The following is a 23196-nucleotide window of genomic DNA, read 5'->3' as shown; positions in this document are numbered from 1 at the left end:
TGAACTGTCGTAATGCAGGCAACATAACCTTCCCATCCCATCCATGGCCTTAAAAAGTTTTCAGGAGGCCATCTTAGATTAGTATATAACCATAGAAAAGGATATTGTCCCGAAGTTTTACCGTTAATAATTAGATCAAAACTTTTCTCGCTGAACTTATTGTATTCTAGTTCCTGACATTTATTCCATTATTTCCTTTCTATATTTATATTTTACAATTAGTACTAGTTACAAAAACTATTGTTTTTAGCATTTTTTGATATTTTATTTTTATTTATTCATTTTTTTTTTAAAGAAAGGTTAGTGCACTATGTCCTTTCCATAACTATTGTGCCCCACCTTAATGGGGCTAGATGATAACCTACAAGCTACCTACCCAAAATTAAAACAACAGAGAAAAATCTCTGAAGCTTCATGTTTTCCATCAACAACTAACTAACCATTTCCCAGTTTTCCTAAATCTTTCTTGAATGATTGCAACACATTTACTAAAAAAAAAAGATTAACTGAAGTCTTCACCATCTCACCACAAAATTTGCAGCTTAACTACAACAACATTCTAAGCCCACCTTTTTTTTTTTTTGCAGTGCCTTCTAAATCGACAATGCTGCCAAACCTAATTATTAGCACAAGAAATCTATTTTTATTCAGATTTTTATGATCTTTTAGATTACTTATCAGCACCAACATAGTCTCAGCATCCAAGGTGACTTATTTTCTTGTGAAAGTAACCCATTTTTACCGAAGTATACCTAAACTATTAATAATTGATGACAAGATAACTATCAATAGAATAAACCATCTGCTAAACCCGCTATTTTCATTACAAAATTTGATATTTCGTTCTAACACCACTAGATGGCTCTGTAATAAGGTTTTGGTTTTGAAGTGATCAACCCAGAAGTGCACTTTTTCTGAACAGATTTTTTAGAAAAAACTTTATTAAAACTTTTATTTTAAAAAATAATAATAATAAAAAAATCAATATCTGTGTTAGGTTAGGCTGACACCTAAATAGAATTTTAGCGTAATATACTGTTCTCCACTTGCACAATATCGTTCCTCACTTACGGTCAAAGTTATCGTTAAAATTCTGATTGAAGGAAATCACGTGACCGCAAGTTGACACGGTCAAATGTTTTTCTTTTTAGTTTTCACATATTTTCTACTCAAAAGAAAAACTAACTCTTTTTGTTTTAAATCCTTTTTTTTAAAAAAAAAATTGAGGATATTGAGGAATCCCAGACGACTCGCTGCCCTTTTATTTGTATTAGAAATTTCATTAAAGCAATCAAAATTTAGTAAAACTTTACAAGTTAAAGAAATTATTGAGTTTTTCTTCTTTACCATCAGATTTCTTTTTCAATTAATAAATAACTGCTTTTTACAATTAGTATAGAGATAAAAACTTAGTAGAAATCTATGCTAAAAGAAGTGCCAGATGTAATGGCTATTTCGTCACGTCAATGATTCCCACGGGACGGCCCTTAAGGGAGGTGTTTCTCAAGGGATATCCCAGGCTCTCATTTCCAACAGTGGAGAGATTTCGAGAGGGGGGGATACGAGTCATTCGAGGGGTAAAATCTACTCCTCCTTGATGGGTTGAAGGGACGCCGCTCTCTCTTTGAAGGGAGGGGAATTATTATTTTTTTTTTTAAAGATGGGTCACTGAAGCACCTCTAAAAATGGTCAAAAAACATTAAATCTGGTACTGAAAAGACTTAAATTTCAGATATTCAAATTGAAACGATTAAATCTTTCAACAATAAAGAATGCAATTTATTTAGTGAAACTAGTGACGATGACTCCAGTCTTGTTAGCTTAACAGGCGAGTTTGAAACAAGGGTTCCTGAAGAAACGAATTTAGGTGCTCCTAAGAGACTGAAATCTTAAGCCAAGAGGTGCAGGAGGTCACAGCATATGTTGTGAAGAACTATTTCTTCTTCTTAATCCCCATTTTCTAGTGAAATGCCCTAAGATTATCACCTTGGCCTCACTCGGGCTTGTCGAAGAAGTTCTTTAGCAAAATAAAGGGGCAAATTATGTAAATATGGGGAGATCTAATGGCAAATCGCTGCCAATTTCCACAAACAGTAAACCAAATTCAGAAATTTGAGAAAAACCCCCCACTGAAGAGATATTAACTACCTTAATTTACCTCTCAGTGACTGCTATTCAATTTTTTTTATAAAACAAAAAGAATTTCCCAAAAATGGGGGGGAAGGCCAATTTAAAAAATTTGCACAAGAAAGAAAAAACTATATCTAGGAACCTAAATCTTAATAAAAAAGTAAACCGTACTAGTACCTAGAACATTTTAAGAATCAGTTTAAATACTTTCAAAACAATCGAAACTCTCTTTTCCTTCTTTGTGGTGACCACAGCAAAGTCCAAGATTAAAATGTTTTTTCAACCAAAGAAATTAGTAAAAATCATTAAGAAAAACCAATATATTAATCATAACAGCATACAGAAAACACCACACAGATATTATGTGGTTGGATAAACATTTAAATTAGAATTTACTTTTAAAAACACGATATTATGTGATTGGATAAACATTTAAATTAGAATTTACTTTTAAAATCAGATATTAAGTGATTGGATATTAGAATTTACTTTTAAAAACAGATATTATGTGATTGGATAAACATTTAAATTAGAATTTACTTTTAAAAACACGATATTATGTGATTGGATAAACATTTAAATTAGAATTTACTTTTAAAATCAGATATTAAGTGATTGGATATTAGAATTTACTTTTAAAAACAGATATTATGTGATTGGATAAACATTTAAATTAGAATTTACTTTTAAAATCAGATATTAAGTGATTGGATATTAGAATTTACTTTTAAAAACAGATATTATGTGATTGGATAAACATTTAAATTAGAATTTACTTTTAAAAACACGATATTATGTGATTGGATAAACATTTAAATTAGAATTTACTTTTAAAATCAGATATTAAGTGATTGGATATTAGAATTTACTTTTAAAAACAGATATTATGTGATTGGATAAACATTTAAATTAGAATTTACTTTTAAAATCAGATATTAAGTGATTGGATATTAGAATTTACTTTTAAAAACAGATATTATGTGATTGGATAAACATTTAAATTAGAATTTACTTTTAAAAACACGATATTATGTGATTGGATAAACATTTAAATTAGAATTTACTTTTAAAAACACGATATTATGTGATTGGATAAACATTTAAATTAGAATTTACTTTTAAAAACACGATATTATGTGATTGGATAAACATTTAAATTAGAATTTACTTTTAAAAACAGATATTATGTGATTGGATAAACATTTAAATTAGAATTTACTTTTAAAAACACGATATTATGTGATTGGATAAACATTTAAATTAGAATTTACTTTTAAAAACAGATATTATGTGATTGGATAAACATTTAAATTAGAATTTACTTTTAAAATCAGATATTAAGTGATTGGATATTAGAATTTACTTTTAAAAACAGATATTATGTGATTGGATAAACATTTAAATTAGAATTTACTTTTAAAATCAGATATTAAGTGATTGGATATTAGAATTTACTTTTAAAAACAGATATTATGTGATTGGATAAACATTTAAATTAGAATTTACTTTTAAAAACACGATATTATGTGATTGGATAAACATTTAAATTAGAATTTACTTTTAAAATCAGATATTAAGTGATTGGATATTAGAATTTACTTTTAAAAACAGATATTATGTGATTGGATAAACATTTAAATTAGAATTTACTTTTAAAATCAGATATTAAGTGATTGGATATTAGAATTTACTTTTAAAAACAGATATTATGTGATTGGATAAACATTTAAATTAGAATTTACTTTTAAAATCAGATATTAAGTGATTGGATATTAGAATTTACTTTTAAAAACACGATATTATGTGATTGGATAAACATTTAAATTAGAATTTACTTTTAAAAACAGATATTATGTGATTGGATAAACATTTAAATTAGAATTTACTTTTAAAATCAGATATTAAGTGATTGGATATTAGAATTTACTTTTAAAAACAGATATTATGTGATTGGATAAACATTTAAATTAGAATTTACTTTTAAAATCAGATATTAAGTGATTGGATATTAGAATTTACTTTTAAAAACAGATATTATGTGATTGGATAAACATTTAAATTAGAATTTACTTTTAAAAACAGATATTATGTGATTGGATAAACATTTAAATTAGAATTTACTTTTAAAATCAGATATTAAGTGATTGGATATTAGAATTTACTTTTAAAAACAGATATTATGTGATTGGATAAACATTTAAATTAGAATTTACTTTTAAAATCAGATATTAAGTGATTGGATATTAGAATTTACTTTTAAAAACAGATATTATGTGATTGGATAAACATTTAAATTAGAATTTACTTTTAAAATCAGATATTAAGTGATTGGATATTAGAATTTACTTTTAAAAACAGATATTATGTGATTGGATAAACATTTAAATTAGAATTTACTTTTAAAAACACGATATTATGTGATTGGATAAACATTTAAATTAGAATTTACTTTTAAAAACACGATATTATGTGATTGGATAAACATTTAAATTAGAATTTACTTTTTAAAAAAAACTGGATTAAAGGAAATTACAAAGAAAAAGAGAGGGGGAGGAAAGCATGAAATAAATAAATGACTTGCAGAATCATTTATAATAAAATGGTGGTGCAATATAATGCAAGAAATATTTGCAAAAGGTTGCAACAATAAGGAAATTATGAGTTATTATTATGTTTTTCCCCAATTTAGAGCAACGAATTTTTATCAGCGATTTTCTTTAATTTTCTTTTCTAATGCCAAATCCAGGTAAGAATAATAGATTTTCCGTTCAGAAATCCTGAAATCTTTTTCATCTTAAGAGGAAAACTACAGTAATCCAATAAATCTTCCACTGCAATTCCCACCAGGAATCAGGATTTTTTTTTTGATACTCTGGACACGAAATTTTTGGGGATTTTTACAAAAAGTGACTTTAATCTGATTGTATACTATCGACCATAGTTTAAATAACGGTATATCGTAGAACACCTCATATTTTTGTAAATATCATTTGGGGTTCTACCAGTGATAATGTTTTGGATCAAAAGTGGGTCACATTTCCATTGGATTAAATGGATTTTTTGTAGTAAAAAATAAATGGTTCCCATTGAGGAATGGGAGGCGATTTAAGCTTGACGTTATAAACAGCCATTTCTGTGTAATTATCAATTGAATTGCAAGTTCTTCTATTCCATGGATATGTGATTTGGATTATAAAGAAATTACAAAGTAAAATATAGTCATACGATGTTTCTTATCAGTTCGAGTTTCTTAAAAACAAACAGTAAGATAACAAAATATATACCCATCAATTCCGGCTAATTGAGTTACACAATCTGCTGAAATAAATATTGTGACTACTAATTATTTATTAATATTTTTTAAAAATAAAATTGGTTTGCGAATACTTTCATAATAAGTACACAAAAAAAAATTATGCAGAAGTTGAAAAAAGTTTGGTTATGGAGGTACGTTATGCGTGTTTGGTCGATAAGAGTAAAGAGACCGGCCGGTTTCTTCAATGATCGATGTAGTTCCTTCTTTTTTTTGGTAAATCTAGGTAGGGAGGGAAGGTGATTGTCTTCTTGTTTGGAATAAAGAAGTCCTACAAGAAGAAGGTATGTTTGTTTGTAAGTAGTTGACTTTCTCCTGGTGTTGTTGTTGTTGTTGAGAATGAAGCAGCCAGCAGCGTGGGAACGGCTAATTATAACAAGACGTTGTTGGTAACGGTTAAGATGGTTGTAGAAAGAAGCACATAGGTACCGTGGGAAGTTTATCAGGTCCTTCTGACATTTTTTTTTATAAATTTAATTTATTTTTATTTTGTATTATCCTGTCCGTTAATATAAGGTAGCTATCAAGCTAGATATAAAATTGATTTAAAAAATAAAATATACACGTTAACCAACTTAGAAATCGATAATATTTCTTGCAAGAATTCCAAAAAAAAATAAGTAAATAAATAAAATAAAAGTTAAAGAAGACTTGCCTAGTCCTAGACGTTTCTTCACTCTTTTGAACATCTTCATCTTGGCTGTTGGCGACTTGATATCAAATAAAGGCGACACCCCCATGTGATGAAGTAAATTTATAGCACTGGACACTATATCAGCTGTCTTCAGCTTACTAAAACACTATACCGCGGAAGGATAGATTTTTTTTTTTTTAAACACAGGCTAGGGGCTAGGATGTTTGCTTAAGAAAGGAAGTTAAGGATGAAATAGAAAGTTGGACGATGATGATTATAGCTAGTAAAAAAGGAGGAGGAGAGTGTGGAAGGTTGGATGGACCTCTCTCTCCCTACTGTTCGGATTGTCCTGACACTCTCGGAGGTCTCGACGTAGACTGACTAGAGAATACTGTTTCAGTGTACCAGTAGGGGAGCCGGCCCCTGGAATCTCAAGAGTGGTGGGGAGAGCACCGCCAGCTGGCTCTTTACTGCCCCCACTTAGAGTTCGGCACCTCCACATGGCTCCTCATTCATTCAATATCTGCCACACCGCCCCTTTTCCTTTTTTTTTTTAAACACTACTGCCTCCTAAATAACGTAAATATTTAATTTGTATTTTTTAATTTAATATTTAATTAAACAAAAAAAAATAATGGCTAGATCACTCTACAGAGTATTAAGCTTACTGAAGGGATACCCAAACCAGGGGACAAAACTGTTAACCAGCAACCATGTTCCATAGCAAACTCAATTTAAGGAAATCTGACTTATTAAACGTAATTGCCCATCCAAGTTCAAAAAGAACAGAAAAACAAATAATAATAATAATTCTCCGAACTAACATAGTGTCCAGATTTAACTATGAACTAAGCGCAGTATTCATTACAACTATCTAATCTAAATGATAAAAATATATTATTTTGCAGAAAAATTGTTTTATCAAAAAATGTTGACATTAACAGTGATTAGGAAATAATTTTTTTAAAAAATGTTCCCAAGAGACATTACTCACATTATGATAAACTATTTATTAATAGAAATTACTAAAAGCATGTTAATAGTAACATTTATCAAAAATTAATCAAAATGTTGAACTTAATTAACAAAAAAATGTCATTAATCCCTAATTTTCAGGTTAGCCCTAAGTGGAAATGATGGAAATCGAATCAGCTATTGTCTAGAATACTGAATAAAATATGAAAATTAATTTATTCATGAAAAGGTTTATAGATTCACAAAACGATAATTTTAAATGATTGCAAAACTTCCCAATTAATAGGTGTAAGAGCAGAACGTCGCTTTAATGTTACGTAGGGAAGCCCTAACCCTATCATCCTACCAAATTTTATCAAAATCGGGCCAAGATTTAAAGAGTAATTTAGTAATAATAATTTTTGGAGGGGGCCTTACATAAAGGGGGCTAACTCCTCTCCCATTCGATGTACAGCGTCGAGACCCCAAAAAAGGCACATCTACATAAAATTCCGAATCGAATGACACCTTATTCATGAAAATCGGTTCGCGCGTTTAGGCGCTATGTTGTTTACAAAAAAGGTAACAAGAACATTTTTTGAAAAAACCCGTTTTTGCTCATTTTCGGCAACTTTTTTCTCGAAACCTATTAGATCTGGGTTGTTGCAAAATAATACAGTTATAAAGGAGGGTTCGCCCTATAATTTAAAGGAAATTTGAGAATTTTATCTTTTATAGAAAAAGAGAAAAATTTTTTCAAAGTTGGGTGTTTTTCAACGTTACAGCTTTTTCATGCAGTTTTTGACGATCAACCCTCATACAACTGTCCTACCGGACAGTTATAATTTTGACCAATAACTTTAGGCATTTCGATGTTTTCTGGAGTGCCAATGGTGGTTATTATTGTTTATATGAAATTGTGGTGAATTAAAACACGAGTTGTTAAAAGTTTTTGGAATGCAAAAAAAAAAAAAATCGTTTTGATCAGGTGGACGGACTGAATCCTTTTTGAATGATTCTCTTTCAGTAAAAAAAAAAAAATGCAAAAATTTTAAAGAAAAATTTAAGTAGAGAAAATGCCGGAATTTAGTTCGCACTAGTTTTTGCCCTTCACCTTACACAGAGCACTTTCTATGAAGTACTAAAATTCACTCGCTAATTTCTTTTCAAAATGTATAACTTCTCAAATTATCACCAAAAACATTGTGCGCAAAAAGTAATAATTATTTAAAAAGCAAAAAAAATGAGGGAAAACAATTTCATGCAAATATTTCCTTTGTTTACTTTTATGTATTCCAAATATGTAAATAAAATAATTTAAAGAAAATGGAAAGAATACGTACGTTTACGAAACAATAACAACATTTCTGGCTGGCTGAATCGAATTTCCTTTTTAAATTGATTGTATTTAAGATTAATTATAAAACAAAAAAAAAAAAAAATTAATTTTACTTCAAAGTTAACACTTTGCTCTGAGCAAGTATGGAAGCAAACTACCTAGTTCTTTTTAATTTAAGTTACTTTTTGGGAGCTGTACAAAGTCCAACAAATATTGGACATACATATTTTTTTTAATTATAATCAATAGGACTTTTATTATTTACTTTTTCTGAAAGAATTCTTCATTTTTTTCAATAATTGTTTATTAAAAATGTCAATACAGAAAATTCAAAAAGAAGCAATTTAATGAGTTTCTCTGTTTCCTATTAAAAAAATATTCTACAATAAATTTAAATGACTTTGGAAAAAATGACGTAAACGGAAGTTTGTAATTCTGAAAATGTTTATTTTCCCCAGCTTTCCGCATATTCTCGAAAACCACTTTATCTAATTTCTTCAAAAATTAGTACTTTAACCACTATTATCTTTACTTGAAACAATTACTGTGTATCTATCTAACTTGCCTTTTCAAACAAATGTACCCAAGCTCAGTATAAACAGTGGGAATTAAGATATTGCACAAATATCCCCACCTGCTACCAATTAGGTGTCGTGTACGGGGGCGGAAGCTCATACTTTACTATAAACAATTTTCTTCTAACAAATAAAAAGTAGCCATCTGCGGGATTCGAACTGGGGATCTCTCACTTACAAAGCCATGCTCTTGACCACTAGACCAACACCCGCCCCAATATTATTATTATTATTTAATTTTAATGTATATCTTTTCGAAGACCTATCTGATAGTTTAAAAACCAATTTGAAGAATATGGGTAAGTAAGAATTGTAATACATTATTATTTTTTTAAAGTAAAAATGGCAACTTTTAAGAAAAATTACTTAGTAAACTGCGGCAAGGGTTGAGTGACTATTCACTGCAGATTTTTAATTCATGGCGCATCAATACCTAACGTCAATAGCGCCCACGAAACCATATCTAAGCAATGGCGGCCTCAACATAGTGATTTTACTCGCTAAGGACAATCAACTGTACAGGCTCTAAGGATGAGACATATTTAAAGAGTAACACGGCCTGGATTTGAACCCCTGAATCCATAAAGGCACACTAATCACCGCATTAAAAACTGAGCTCATCTCTTAATTTTATAATTCAAAACTCAAATTTTGTAATTAGGGGCAGAATTCTGATTATAATTGGATCAAATTAAAAACAACAGAGATTTGCTCTAGAAGTAGGGGCAATTAGCTTAAAACTCCAGTAACGATGTCATTTAAAATAAGTCAAAATATATATTTTTAAAAACTAGCATTTGAAGTTTAACCAATAGAAAAAAACTATTTACTAGAATAGATAAGCGATAAAAATAGACCATCTAACCTATTCCTCATATTGGTGTTTATACGTTGCAAATGAATTCCTAGCTAAGTGTAAACAAAGTCAGTGTGTAACAGAATGGGAAGGTAACTTTTCCTGAACTGATTAATATGGATGCTTGGACATGGCACGTTTGATTTGGTACAAAAAAAGTTGTATAAACTGATGGAATAACAATGCTGTTGATGATGAGGTAAAGGCATGGGACATACATAACTTGGTGTAGGGATGATGCTAACAGAGATAGAGTAATGGCCACAAACAGCTGATGTTTCTACTCGCTTATGTCACTCATAATAATAAAATAATATACGATTTCGTGGTTTCGAATATGGTAGGCTAAAATTTTGTTGGTGTAACTGTCAATTCTGAATGTTTCAATCATATTCTAGAATTCAATCTGTCATACAACGTTTTTTTTGGTCAAAAATAAGAGAAAACCACTGAAATTCGATATTAAACAGTAGATATAACATGTGTGAGGTTACACAATAACTTTTCTTTTGATCCAATTAACTGACGTCCGACTAAAATATCAAATTCTCTCCCTATTTTGATAGAATGAGCATGGATTTACACTGCAACTCCCTGGCGAAGGATTTGAAAAGATATTTCAATTAAAGAATAAAAAACTAACGCTAATTCATGGAGTACCTACGTGGATGAGTGAATGGCAATCTGGTATGCCCGAATTGGTGGAGGGGAAAGGGAATCTACCAAGATAGGGGTGCACCCTATCTTCTCCAACCCAAGGATAGACAGCTCACTGTCCCGGTAATGGACAGTGTTGTCTGTTACGTGAGAAGACTGTCCGAGAGGCCGGCAATGCACTGAAAAATAGCTTCAGGCACCAATAACTTCAGATGTTGACGCGCCTTACATGATTAGAGGTGTTAAAGACTTTAGGGAATGATCATCTAAATCTGCCATCTCCTATGTCTTCCTCAGAGTCGGGGAGAAGCAAGAACCACCCTGCGGGGAAATTTGGGAAGAGCTCTGGGGCTTGGGAGTGGTTTATCCCTATCATCCACCTAACCTAGGCAATCTTAGCGGTTATCAGGATTATAGAAGTTAATACCTTTCCTTACAATGCCTCTATCCTTATAATTTAGAACATTTGGGTAACATTGTGGGATATGGCGAGGATGGAGAGCTCTTAAGCTCCCAGGAGAGCCTCGCTATTAGAGACTAAACCGTTCATACAATCAAATAAGCAATACAAAATTTACATTGCGTATAATTGCCTAATAATTACGTACAATTATGATACATTACAGCGCCAAAATGAATGAAATTTTTACTGTTGTACTTATACTTGCTTTAATTGCCATAAATAGCAGAATACTTTTTTCATTGAAAGACGCGTTCTCACATTACATAACCTATGCAAATTCTTATTTTGCAAGATATATTTTTTCCTTTATTCTCATCAAAATGTAATTATTATTATTTACTTTATTTATTTCTTTTCTTTAAGGAAGTTACCTCGACAATCAGCACCTGGGATGTAAACAAAAATTGGAGCCAAAAATAGTGAACAAAGCAATTTCAAGAATGTAGTATGATGATAGAATCACATTGAAACAAAGCGGAGACGGATTTCATTTTGCTTCACCATAATAAGGTTTCCTGAAGCCAAGCAAAAACGTAGGTAATTCGATATTCAGGGCTAGCCAACATGAGACCAGAGATTTGTTAGATATCACCTAATTGGAACGTAACATGATATTGTGTATCTAGTTTATATATCAATACTTTATATTAGCAGTAAAAATATGAGCAGATGATAATGATATTTTTAATTTTTCTTTCCTCTTTTAAGAGGAATTACTGCTATCGTATTTGAAAGTTGCATGCCCTGACGAAAAATCTATTATCTTTAGTTGTTTTTTAGCAGTAATTCTATTTATCTGTGGTACTAGTATTTAACGAAAGTATAGAAGCAGAAGAACAGCTTGGTCTTCGTAAGTGTTCTGGTTTCGATTCTTTACGGAATTTACCATATAAGGTGAGGAGTAGCCAAATTTAGAGGCAAACTCTGACTGTATATCAAGGACATTTATTAAAGATGAATAGCTGTTGCGCTTCCTTGGACTGTACCTAGACAAACGGTTGACATGGAATCCCCATACTAAACTGAAAAGACAAGAAACTAACAACGCTACAAACTTCTATTTGACAAACGTTCGAAACTTAACCTACATAACAGAAAACTCTTATATCTATTGTTACGAGTACTGCGACCTGTTTGGTCATACAGCAAGTATGGGGACTAAGCGTTCCAACTCACTACACCTCCAGACATTACAGTCCAAAAATGCAGTCGAAAACTTCTTAACGCTCCGTTCTATATGTCTAACCTCAATATCCATAATGACTTCAAAATCCCTTTCATTACAGATCTTGCTAGCACTCGTTTTCTCAAATTTCATTCCTCTACAGCAGTACAGCCTAACCCTCTCATAGAACACCTATCTTCCTCCACATTACCCAGGTAATCCTCTAAGGAGATTGAAGAGAAGAAGGCCTCGTGATCTACTCTTATTGTGACAGAAATAAAGGAGTGACATCACTAGGTGCCTTCTCCACTCATGATTTTCTTTTATTTTTTTTATCAGGTACCATATTTGCTAATTGCAACAACCGTTGCAGTTGTAAATTCCAATAAAAGATAATAAAAAAAAAGCTGTTGCGAATCATGTCCGGTGATTAATGTAGGACTTGAGATTCTAAAATGGTTGCCCCCCCCCTTATATGACTTAGTGAGCAAGATGTACAGTCCAAGATGTTCAATTAGACCTCTCAGGAGATAGGTTCTTGGGCGAATTAATGAAGACATCGAACAATTTTCTGCGAAGATTCGAACTCGTATTACCTCGTTTTGCCGTTTCTTTACTGAAAGAACTGGTACAGAATGTCCTCTGCCAGGCTCTTGAAGAGTCGATCCTGGCCGCCCAGTCTTACCGGAGTAATGTTGCATTAAATTTGGGCGAATTTATAAAAAAATTTCGCCCGTCTTCCCCATTATTCCGCTACTTATTATACACTCATTCTCTGATGGTCACATTGACAATTCGCATTTCCTTTAAAGGATTATGAACTCAAGAGAATTGTTTTTAAGGATACAGTCAGAATATATTTTAAAAATAAATTTAATAAAAATTGAACAAAGAAAAAGAAGGAAACAACACTTGGAAATGAAATTACTAGAATATTCTTGAAATTAGCTAAAACAAAATAATGAAAGCGCTGCTATCCAGTAGACACAAAGAAAGGGATACGATTATATAAATGGAATAGAAGGTAGAAGTAGACAGTGGCCGGATAGAGGAGATATGGTAGAGTACTTCTGTACAGGAATTCCGCCCAATGGGATACACCTTGACCAGGGAGCCCGCAGTAATCAACTAGCACCATCATTCAACAACAGTATATAAATTCAAAAAAACACATTTTTAACAATGAAATCTTACTAGCGCTGTATTCATTCTTTTGAATTAATTAACCTTAATAACAACTAAAGCAATCTTCATTCATTCCCAAAATTTTAAGTTCTACTAATTGTAGAGGGAATGAAGTTAAACTAAAAGGCAAGCATTTCCTTTAGATAGAGCGTTAAGGATAACCTAGGACCAATTCCTGCCTGCCTTAAATTCAAGAAACTGAGGATTATATCGACGATTCATAGTCAAAGATACGATTCTCTTCAACATCTAGTAACTTACCAAGAAAACGCAGGAAGATTGGGGAGTTCCCTCCCCAATAGAACTACGAAATGCAGAATGCTGGTAGTCTGTGGTGTTCACTGCACCCAAAATTTCCTTATCAGACACAGTTAAAATTAGCACCAACAAAAACTGTGGTAATCATTTACGCTCTTTGGGTAAATCCCAGGGTAAGTAGGAAATCAACAACATTTAGGAATAAGAACTTGCTGATTCCAAGTAGAGAAGTGAGCTGGCAGTTTAGGATAACCACTTACTGAGAGACTTCTAAACCTCCAACGCCTACCCAAAGAGGCTAATATAACGTTCTCCAAACGGGCGTGTGGCTTTGTTCTCAACAAATTCTCTCCTTCAGCACGGTAGTCGCTTGACTTCTTGGATTGGGATGAGGTTAATTGCCTGCAGATCCGTTAAACCCAAATATCATTACAGAGGGTAGGAAATTATTCAGTATTGTATGTTGATAGTCTAGAATGCTCACATCTGGGACGCCAAGATCCCTAAAGAACTGGTTAATTCCACTTCCCAATAACAGCAAGAGCAAACAAGTAAAGAGATAGAGTTGATGCTAAGTCAAATAGATCAATAGTACCACTCGACTTGTAATTAACTAGGAATGCAAACTAAGAGGCCATTCAAAGAACTATAATGGACTATTCAATTCTTGCAGAGGACAGTTTGCTAGAATGAGAAACTAAACTATATTCATCTGAGGTGAGAGCCAAGCCAGTCTCTCTAACTGCATTTAACAGATTAGCCCATCACAAAATGGGACCTTCTGTAGGTACGCAATACTATTATGACGCAGAAACTAACCGAATGAACGCAATACCCCAACAGCAGCTGAAACAATTATTATCACACGAAAACATAATATCCCTACTCTCCATCAACTCCTCTTGTTAATGGAATTAAACCTTGAACCTACCCTATTACAGAGATAATCTAACAAAATTAAATACAATCTTATTGTTTCTATAATTAAGGATTACTCACTTTGGGAATACTAAAACTTCGAATAAAATTTAGCCAGGAAAACAACTAGATTAATATTTCTCTGGGATTTTCTTTTTTAGAGAAGCTGAATTACCGCAATTCCTTTCCCAAATATCAGTGTTCCACAGCCTTTTTGCATCTGCGGTTCAGTAGTCAACTAGAAAAGAGTCAAGGAATGGAAATCAAGCTTAATTCTACGATTTTCTAACTTTCAAAATGAAAACCTATTTTCAACTTTATAAATTAAGAAATTTAAAAAAATCACAGCACATCTCTCTCCGAAAAGAAGGAACTCGACTCTAGAAAACCACCATGCGCTGAAAGTAAAGTTACCAAAGTCAGCGGATGGCCCAGAAGGAGGTAAGAGTACAGTAAGTGGAGAGAACAAGAGGACATGGTCACGTAGTCCAGTATGGTAAGTGTTGCCAAGTAGCTGTCCAAGACCTCAGGAGACATCTTTATCCACCCAGGTCGACCTTGAGACGTCCCTCAAAACTATCTCTTCATTACACCACTAACACTATACGATATGTATGTGTACACTTAAGCCCTTGCAATTATCAGAATTCTGTCCCAATCTCTTCTAGGATAAAATTGTTGAATAAAAAAAAAAGGGAAAATCAAACATCGCTAAGAGTAAAATTTTCTTCTGGAAAGCTGGTTTCACTAAATGGGGAATTGAAAAAAAGATATTGCTCCCAGAAAATTGAAATTCTGATAACTTATTCTATTTATCTTCAACTTATGTTAATACGACGACGATATATGAAATTTTACTGATTCTAAAACATTTTTGGGAACAAGTCTTCAGCAGTCCAGTTAGTGAAGTTGAAACGGAAGTGGATGTAAAACAACCATCAAGGTGAGGCTTGGAAGAAAAGACTTGTAGATGGTTCAGTTCATTCTGACTGAAGCTGATGTCGCTGAATGAGTCAGTAAAAAATTTGATGAACTTTCTAAAAACCTGTTGAGGGTATTAACATTATTTACGGTTTGGGTACCTGGTCAATCAGTACATAAAGGAAACGAAGTGGCAGATTTATTGGCCCGGGAAGGCTCTGCGGGACACTTCGTTGGACCGGAGCCCTATTTTGGGGGCTTCAAGTGTCTTAAGACTGCGGCCATTAAACTATGGGTGCAGACTAGGCCTCAGGAGTGGTGGCTTGCCACCACAGGGCAGAGACCGGCGAAGGAGTTCATCAAGGGCTATTCGCCAAAGCTAACTGCAGATTTAATCCGTCAAGGTCGTGGGGCTTTAAGGATAATTCTAGGCCTATTAATCGGCCACTGCAGGCTTAGAAAACACATGCTTCGCATGGGCCTGGCAGATGATAGTCTTTGTAGGTTCTGACAGGATGAGGAGGAAACGGCACTGCACGTGTTGTGTCAGTGCGAGGGGCTTGTCTGGCTAAGGATGTTACTTCTCGGGGAGGTAAAACCAAGGCTTGTAAGCTTTACCCAAGAGTCGCTCTCCAGAATTAAGAGTCTGATTAAACGGACGGTCTGGAGGGCGAGCTATGAAGGGAAGCCGCAATAGGTCCAAAGGGGTCACAGTGGCGTAGGCCTTAAAGGTCGCCCTATTAGAATCTTATCTTATCTTAACATTATTTTCTTTATTATTATTTCGTTAAACAGACTTTCAGGATAGAATTTTCTCAAAGGTGTAGCTCATAATCGGTAATTAAAGATCCAAACTTTAAAGACTAACATATCATCAAATTATTTTCATTAATCTTCAAAGAATCAGTGATTGTTCTTAATACTAATGATCTAAACAATTTTAAAACCGCATCTATTCAAAAACATGCATCACAATTGTCTAAATAATAGCCAAGAAAGGGAAATTTATCTGTTGAATCATTAAGACAGAAATAATAACATTCCAGAAAGGATGGGTAGAATAGAGCCAGATAACAGACAGTGAAGTAGTTAGTAAAGGAGCTTACGGTTGCCCAGCAGTTTCCAACAATCCAAACCCGCACCTGTATAAAAGAAATTAACATCAGAATTGTAGGGAAATTCTGCTGAAAAAATAGTTTTAGTTGCTAGAGTCCATAACTGAAAATTCATAATTATTATATTTAGAAAAAAAATAAGGGATAACTGCGTAGTCCGCAAAAGAAAAATTCAAATGTGACAAGAAGGTATGTTCACTTTTATCTTATTTTTCGTTTATTTGTTCGTATGTTCGTGTGGTTATCAATGTACTGTTATATTTCTGCTTATAGATTTCATTTATTTTATTTTACAGCTTATAGTTTGGTATAGTGATTGTTAAGTTCTGACTAGTTAAGCGGGAGATCCCCAAATCGAGTACAGCGTCTAGCTACTTTTGATCTAAATTAGTAATATGTTAATTGTAGAGCAGCTAATCTGCAAGATGGGATTTCAGGCCCCCTGAAAATATTAGCGACTTCTTGACTTTCTCCGATCAAATAAGACTTCACAGGAAAAATTGGCGACCTTGTTGTAATAAATAAATGCAATGCTTTCTCTTAATAGGTGTAAGAACAGGATTGCGCTTTCACAATATGTAGAGGAGCCCTAATTCCTTCATCCTGCCAAATTTCATCAAAATTAGTCAATAATTTACTGAGTAATTAGTAATAATAATTTTGGAGGGGGCCTTACATTAATGGGGCTAACTCCTCCCCCATTCGATGTACAGCGTCGAGACCCCCAAAAGGCACATCTACATAAAATTCCGAATCGAATGACACCTCATTCATGAAAATCGGTTCACGCGTTTAGGCGCTACGCAGTTTACAAAAAAGGTAACAAGAACAAGAAAATTTTCTGAAAATTCCGTTTTTGCTCATTTTCAGCAACGTATTTTCTCGATATCTATTTAATTTATGTTGTTGCAAAAAACATTACAGTCATAAAGGAGGATTTAGCCTATATTTTAAAGAAAATTTAGGAATTTTATCTTTTATAGAAAAAGAGAAAAAAAATTGTCAAAGTTGGGTGTTTTTCAACGTTTACGCTTTTTCGTGCAGTTTTTGACGATCAACCCTTATACAATTGTCCTACCGGACAGTTTTAATGAATCAAGAAGTAACAAAACAGAGCAATTGATAGCGGCAATATTATTTACACAACAATGAAAATACAAGGGGATGATGTAGAACTTTACAAAACAAGCTGGCTGCTCATACAATACCATTAACTTACATTAAAAAAAAAGGTCCCCCTCCAGCTTTACCAGAAAAATAATTGTATAAAATAGAAAGAAACAAAATCCAAGTGAGATACTTGGCCCAAAGTCAGTAGAAGAATGTTGACGGTAGAGCCACATGGTTGCGGAGGGAGATAGACCACTTGGATTTGTGGACACGTGCGTGGCAAATGTATTCGCTTAATTTGGTAGATACCAGTCGACAGGCGCTATCTAATAACTCTTGGAATAGAATAATGTACGGTCCCCTTACGGCTGTCGGGACTTTACATCACGGCTACAACAACACTCAAATTAAGGTGCTATTTGTTTGTGGCAAATGATGAAGAGTGGTTGGTACTAGGCAAGGCGCACGTCCGTCCAATCAATACAAACACGTTTCTCCTCTCCGTAGAAGTTACTTATCTTCAGGATTACCCTCTTTATGAAAACATTAACATTCTATATCCCTTGATTATCCAGTAATTCAATTCTACTTCCCCCACTCTTTCCATCTGGCTCCTGGATCTGGATTTTTAAATAAATTAGGTGCTCTAGGTTGGAATTTTGACATTCCACTCCTTGAGAATTTAAAAAAATAAACTTATTTTCCTCAAAATTGAAATTGCTGTCATGTTTACATCATTAGCATCAAAATAAAGTAATCGCCTATTTGTTCAGGTGGGGCTTAACGTCAAACTACCAGTTAGGTGTCGTGGACGGAGGCGACTAGCAAACATACTTCACTGTAAATTTCTTTTATTAACCATTAAATAAAATCCAAGGCCTAAGACCGGGGAATCGAACCTAGTTCCACAATGCATATTAGCTTTGCAGATCTCGCTTCTAACCGCTCAGCTACCGCGGCGCCTTCATTAGCATCAATATCCAATTCCCTTCTAAGTCTTTTCTGTAGGTCTCGGAGATTCTATTCAATTTCATCCTTTTATTTTGACCATTTCCTTTTATTTCTTTCATTCTATTCCTCTCTCCTGTAATTCCTCTTTATCTTCCAAGTCCTGAGTTCTTCGGGAGGCAACTCCGGCATTTTCTTCCTTCCACCTACGACTCGTACCCTAATTGATTCCTTTTCGTATTTATGGCTACGCCCAGATCTCTTCTAGGCGTTGTTTCTGATCATATTTCTTTAATTTTCACTTTCCTCATATCCATTATCTGGAGATAATTCGTTCGCATCTCCCTGCATGGTTTCTTTTATAAACCGTTTTAGCTTGAAGACATTCTTTCATGACTCTCATTGGTGCTTCTCCTTTATTCCCCGTCTCATAAAAACCTCATGCTGGCTCAGGAGCAAAGGATAATGTTGACACTTCCACTTTTGCTAATTCTTCCACTCTGTCATTGCCATCATGTCCGAGAGTTCCCAGTACAGCTTCTTGTTACTTTCCTAAGCAAGGACGTTGCTTCTTCTATTACATCTTGCATTAATTTTTGGCTGCACAATTAGCTTGTTTTGAGCGCGTGCTTAACTTAATCTTCCTTCTACTCCATCCAAATGCAGCAGCATCCAAATGGAACCTATATTTTTATTAATTCTAAGAGTTAGAGCTTGAAGAAGTACAACACTAACCGAACTCACGAGGACATTTAGATTAGTTCTTCCAATTTTTATAAAAGACATGATAAGAATGAATAAAGTATAAAATAATAGGCATAGTTGGAGATGGCGTGTTTTGTCTCCAGATACAAGAACTAAGAGAGGAGGCAAGGTTCACACGGACTTGACGAAGAAGAGTTGGCACTAGTTGTCATGTGAAGCGACGTGACCCTTGTACAACTTCCCACAGTACAGTGTCATCCATTCAACAATATACACCCATCTACCTGACTAACAGACGTACACGCGTTCACTCTAGAGAGGATACCAAATTACCATATAATGCCACCTTATTCTATCTTACTCAGCTACCGCTCCCTATCTAGCGCAATACTTCCAAAAACTTGGCTAAAAATGGCAAAAGCCTTCTTTAATGTCAAGAGAATGTGCGGCGATTCTATTTCCTTAAATTAAACTAAAATAACTTTAAAATGGCCACATTTAACTTATTCAACCCTTTAGACGTCTAAAAGTTACAAGGTGTGGAATTAAAGCAGTACTTATATGTACAAGTTAAAGTCATTTGAAATGTGGATGCCTCATGATTTGATGGAAAGACATAAATAGTCATATTTGGAGATTTCTCCTCCACGTTAGCGCCACCAAAAACTGTGCATGCTTGAATCGTGACTTGAGATGAAAAATGAAACATACGAAGAGTTCTAGATAGTGGTTGGACAAGAATGAGACTCAAAACACTTCGCAAAAGGGCCAAAACCCTTTAAAACAAACAGTTATGATGATATACTCGTAGCTCTACATTGAACTTCACAAACTTTTTTTATAATACCCTGAAGAAGGTAGTAAAAATTACCGAAACGTTGGTATAAAGCAAAAAAGTTGTTTTTATTCAAGACCGCACCTCGATATTCACCAAAATCATCTTTAAAACAAACTTAGGGTTATAGTTGTAGTACAGTACATATGGAACAATAGACAAACCGACAAAATATTGCACAAAGGTGAAATTAATAAAAACCATTACCAAATTAATGCAATTCTTTTTACTAAATGTAGACCTACACCTCAATAGACAAAGTAAAAACGACTGCTCTTTAATTGCTTTGATTCCTTGGCAACTTCGTTACTCAAGTAACTTGGTTTAACTCTGGACAACGATTTGACCCTGTTTACTCGCTTAAGAAGAAAGTGGTGTGAAGGTAAACTGAACTACAAGATTACTATTCCTTTTACTCTCACGAGACTCGAAGATCACTCTGCACAGTACAAACTCCTTCTCTAGAAAATAGTCATCTGGCCGATGTTACTCAACATCCTGTTCCGTCTGGAACTTGACATGAAGCAATATCATCAAGAAACTCCACGCAACTCTAGCTGACTCTCAACAGAACACTGAACTAAGGCAGCAAGTGTAGGTGTGAGACACAGGCGAAAGAGTTCATTAAAGGCTATTCGCCGAGGCTGACCGCAGAATTCATCCATCAAGGCCGTGGGGCTATAAGGATAATTGTAGGGAATATTAACTGACCACTGCAGGCTCAGAAAACACATGCATCGCATGGGCCTGGCAGATGATAGTCTTTTTTTGTAGGTTCTGTCAAGAAGAAGATGAAACGGCACTGCACGTATTGTGTCAGTGTGAGGGGCTTGTCTGGGCTAAGGATGTTACTTCTCGGGGAGGAAAAACCCAAGGCTCGAGAGCTTTACCCAGGAGTCACTCTCCAGAATATTAAGAGTCTGATTAAACGGACGGGTCTGGAGGGTGAGCTTTAGAGTGAGGGGAGCCACAATAGATCCAAAGAGGTCGCAGTGGCGTAGGCCTTGAGGCCGCCCTAAGTTAATCTATTCTATTCTAGTGTGAGACGCGAATTCTCTACACCAAACTGATTACGAAATTAGACGCCAAAGTAAATCGCAAACAATAGTCGACAGAGAGCGAACTTACATTCCCACATTTCGAGAACGACTGATTCCTTTCACTATACATTCACACAATTCACTCCTACTACTGTTTTATTTCACAGAACGTAAAATACAAAATGTAAAAAGCCAGAAAGGTTTTATAAGTTTTGATTTATAAAAGCGAAAGAAAGTGCATTAAAGGTAAGGTGACGTGTGCACTTCATTCATTCAGGAACCCCTCCTATATTCCTTATCTATTGTCTTAAAGCCCCCTTTACTTCCGCACTTATCACTGTTTCCTACTTCCGGCAAGCCAAAAAAACAAAAACAAAAAACTGGTCTCTAAATCTTAAACCGATTTTCTTTGCTACAATTCACAAACTTCTAACTTGCACATGTATCTTAAAAATTACAAACTTCAAAAACAAATATTTCACAAAATCTTACGCACACAAAACATTTTAATTTCCCTGTACTCTATCCGCTCCCAACTGCTATTCTAAAAATGAATTTTCCTAGAAAACTGTTCTAAGAGGACAATTGATGTATCAGCAGGATACATCAATTGATGTAAACTGATGTATGTTTAATCCAGGATAATTAACAAAAGTACACATAAATATGGCAGTTTCACTGATTTCTGAGCCCTAAAAAAAATTGAATTTATTTTTAGGTGATGCACATGCTGACTGCATCTATGGCTTCCATAATGAAACCATTTAATTAAAAAAAAAAGAAATGTGAAAATTCAATTTTGTAGCCCTAGATCAGTGATGGCGAACCTATGATCCGCGGGTCAGACATAAATAGTCATATTTGGAGATTTCTCCTCCACGGCGTTAGCGCCACCAAAAACTGTGCATGCTTGAATCGTGACTTGAGATGAAAAATGAAACATACGAAGAGTTCTAGATAGTGGTTGGACAAGAATGAGACTCAAAACACTTCGCAAAAGGGCCAAAACCCTTTAAAACAAACAGTTATGATGATATACTCGTAGCTCTACATTGAACTTCACAAACTTTTTTTATAATACCCTGAAGAAGGTAGTAAAAATTACCGAAACGTTGGTATAAAGCAAAAAAGTTGTTTTTATTCAAGACCGCACCTCGATATTCACCAAAATCATCTTTAAAACAAACTTAGGGTTATAGTTGTAGTACGGTACATATGGAGCAATAGACAAACCGACAAAATAGCACTTGTTTCGTCCCGTTTTCCCCATTAATCCAACTGAATTTTAAAGATGTTTAGTTTTGAAAATATTCAGTTTAAACATTTTTAAACTTAACTCTTGTGCAAATGGGCATTAGTGACCCAAGAGATAGTACTAAAGAAAAAAAAAATGAACAAAATTTGACTCCACGTCTCAAAAAGGTTCGCTATCTCTGCCGAAATTGGAAGATTGTTCGTAGATCTAAGCAAAGACTTTAGATTGATTTTTAGGTTGTTTACATGAAAATTCTAAAGGGGCGAATTCAGTAAAAAGTGGTTATAATTTCAGACCATTAAGTAAGAGATCCCAAGTAAGTAGAAGTATCCAGCATCTAGGCAACGTTTTATTTAATTGGTAAAACGTTTATAGTTTAAAGCATGAACTTCTGACACCCCGTTCACCGTCATCAAATTGGTAGTTAGTAGCCTGAAGGTCGTCCGAAATTTGGGCGATCAAATTTACTCCACAGAGGTTCATGATGATTTAAAAATTTTGCACTACTTTGGCGGAGGTATCTTTAAGACCTAATTTTTATTATTGGGAGGGTAAAATTAGGGTTATAGGGAGTTTTTGGGCTTATCGACCTGTTGTTTTGAACTCTTGTATTTGACATTTTTAATGAATGATTGCATTGGATTGTTGTGAGACGCATTGATTGAACTATTTCTCTAAAATCTTTAATATATGACTCTTTGAAAACGTAAGCTTACTAATTCCCATTGCATAACTAATGGTAATGTCGAGGCCGAACTCGATTACAAACTATAAACTCGTAGCGCAATTCTAATTCTAATTATGTCCATTATATCTTGCT

At 33.9% G+C, this 23196-nt stretch overlaps 1 protein-coding gene across 14 annotated transcripts in view; it reads right to left on the bottom strand.

The window, feature by feature from the left end:
- The window catches only part of neur (E3 ubiquitin-protein ligase neur), a 130952-nt gene that overhangs the window by 11829 nt on the left and 95927 nt on the right, over positions 1-23196 (bottom strand). For 3 of the 14 annotated variants that reach the window (XM_074142124.1, XM_074142123.1, XM_074142125.1), the window contains one exon: positions 16475-16510. The exons of 6 other annotated variants lie outside the window; for them this stretch is intronic. In XM_074142124.1, coding sequence (XP_073998225.1) covers positions 16475-16510 — 36 coding nt within the window. Of the gene's footprint in view, positions 1-6094; positions 6648-8374; positions 8530-16474; positions 16511-23196 lie in introns of those variants that run through there. 5 more of the 14 variants (XM_074142118.1, XM_074142119.1, XM_074142130.1 and 2 more) reach the window with 5 other exon arrangements.

Source organism: Rhodnius prolixus, unplaced genomic scaffold (genome assembly GCF_049639745.1).
Source record: "Rhodnius prolixus isolate KJV_2025 unplaced genomic scaffold, Rpr scaffold_6, whole genome shotgun sequence".
In the NCBI taxonomy this organism is placed as follows: Eukaryota; Metazoa; Arthropoda; class Insecta; order Hemiptera; family Reduviidae; genus Rhodnius; species Rhodnius prolixus.
This window is presented reverse-complemented; position numbering and strand designations above follow the sequence as displayed.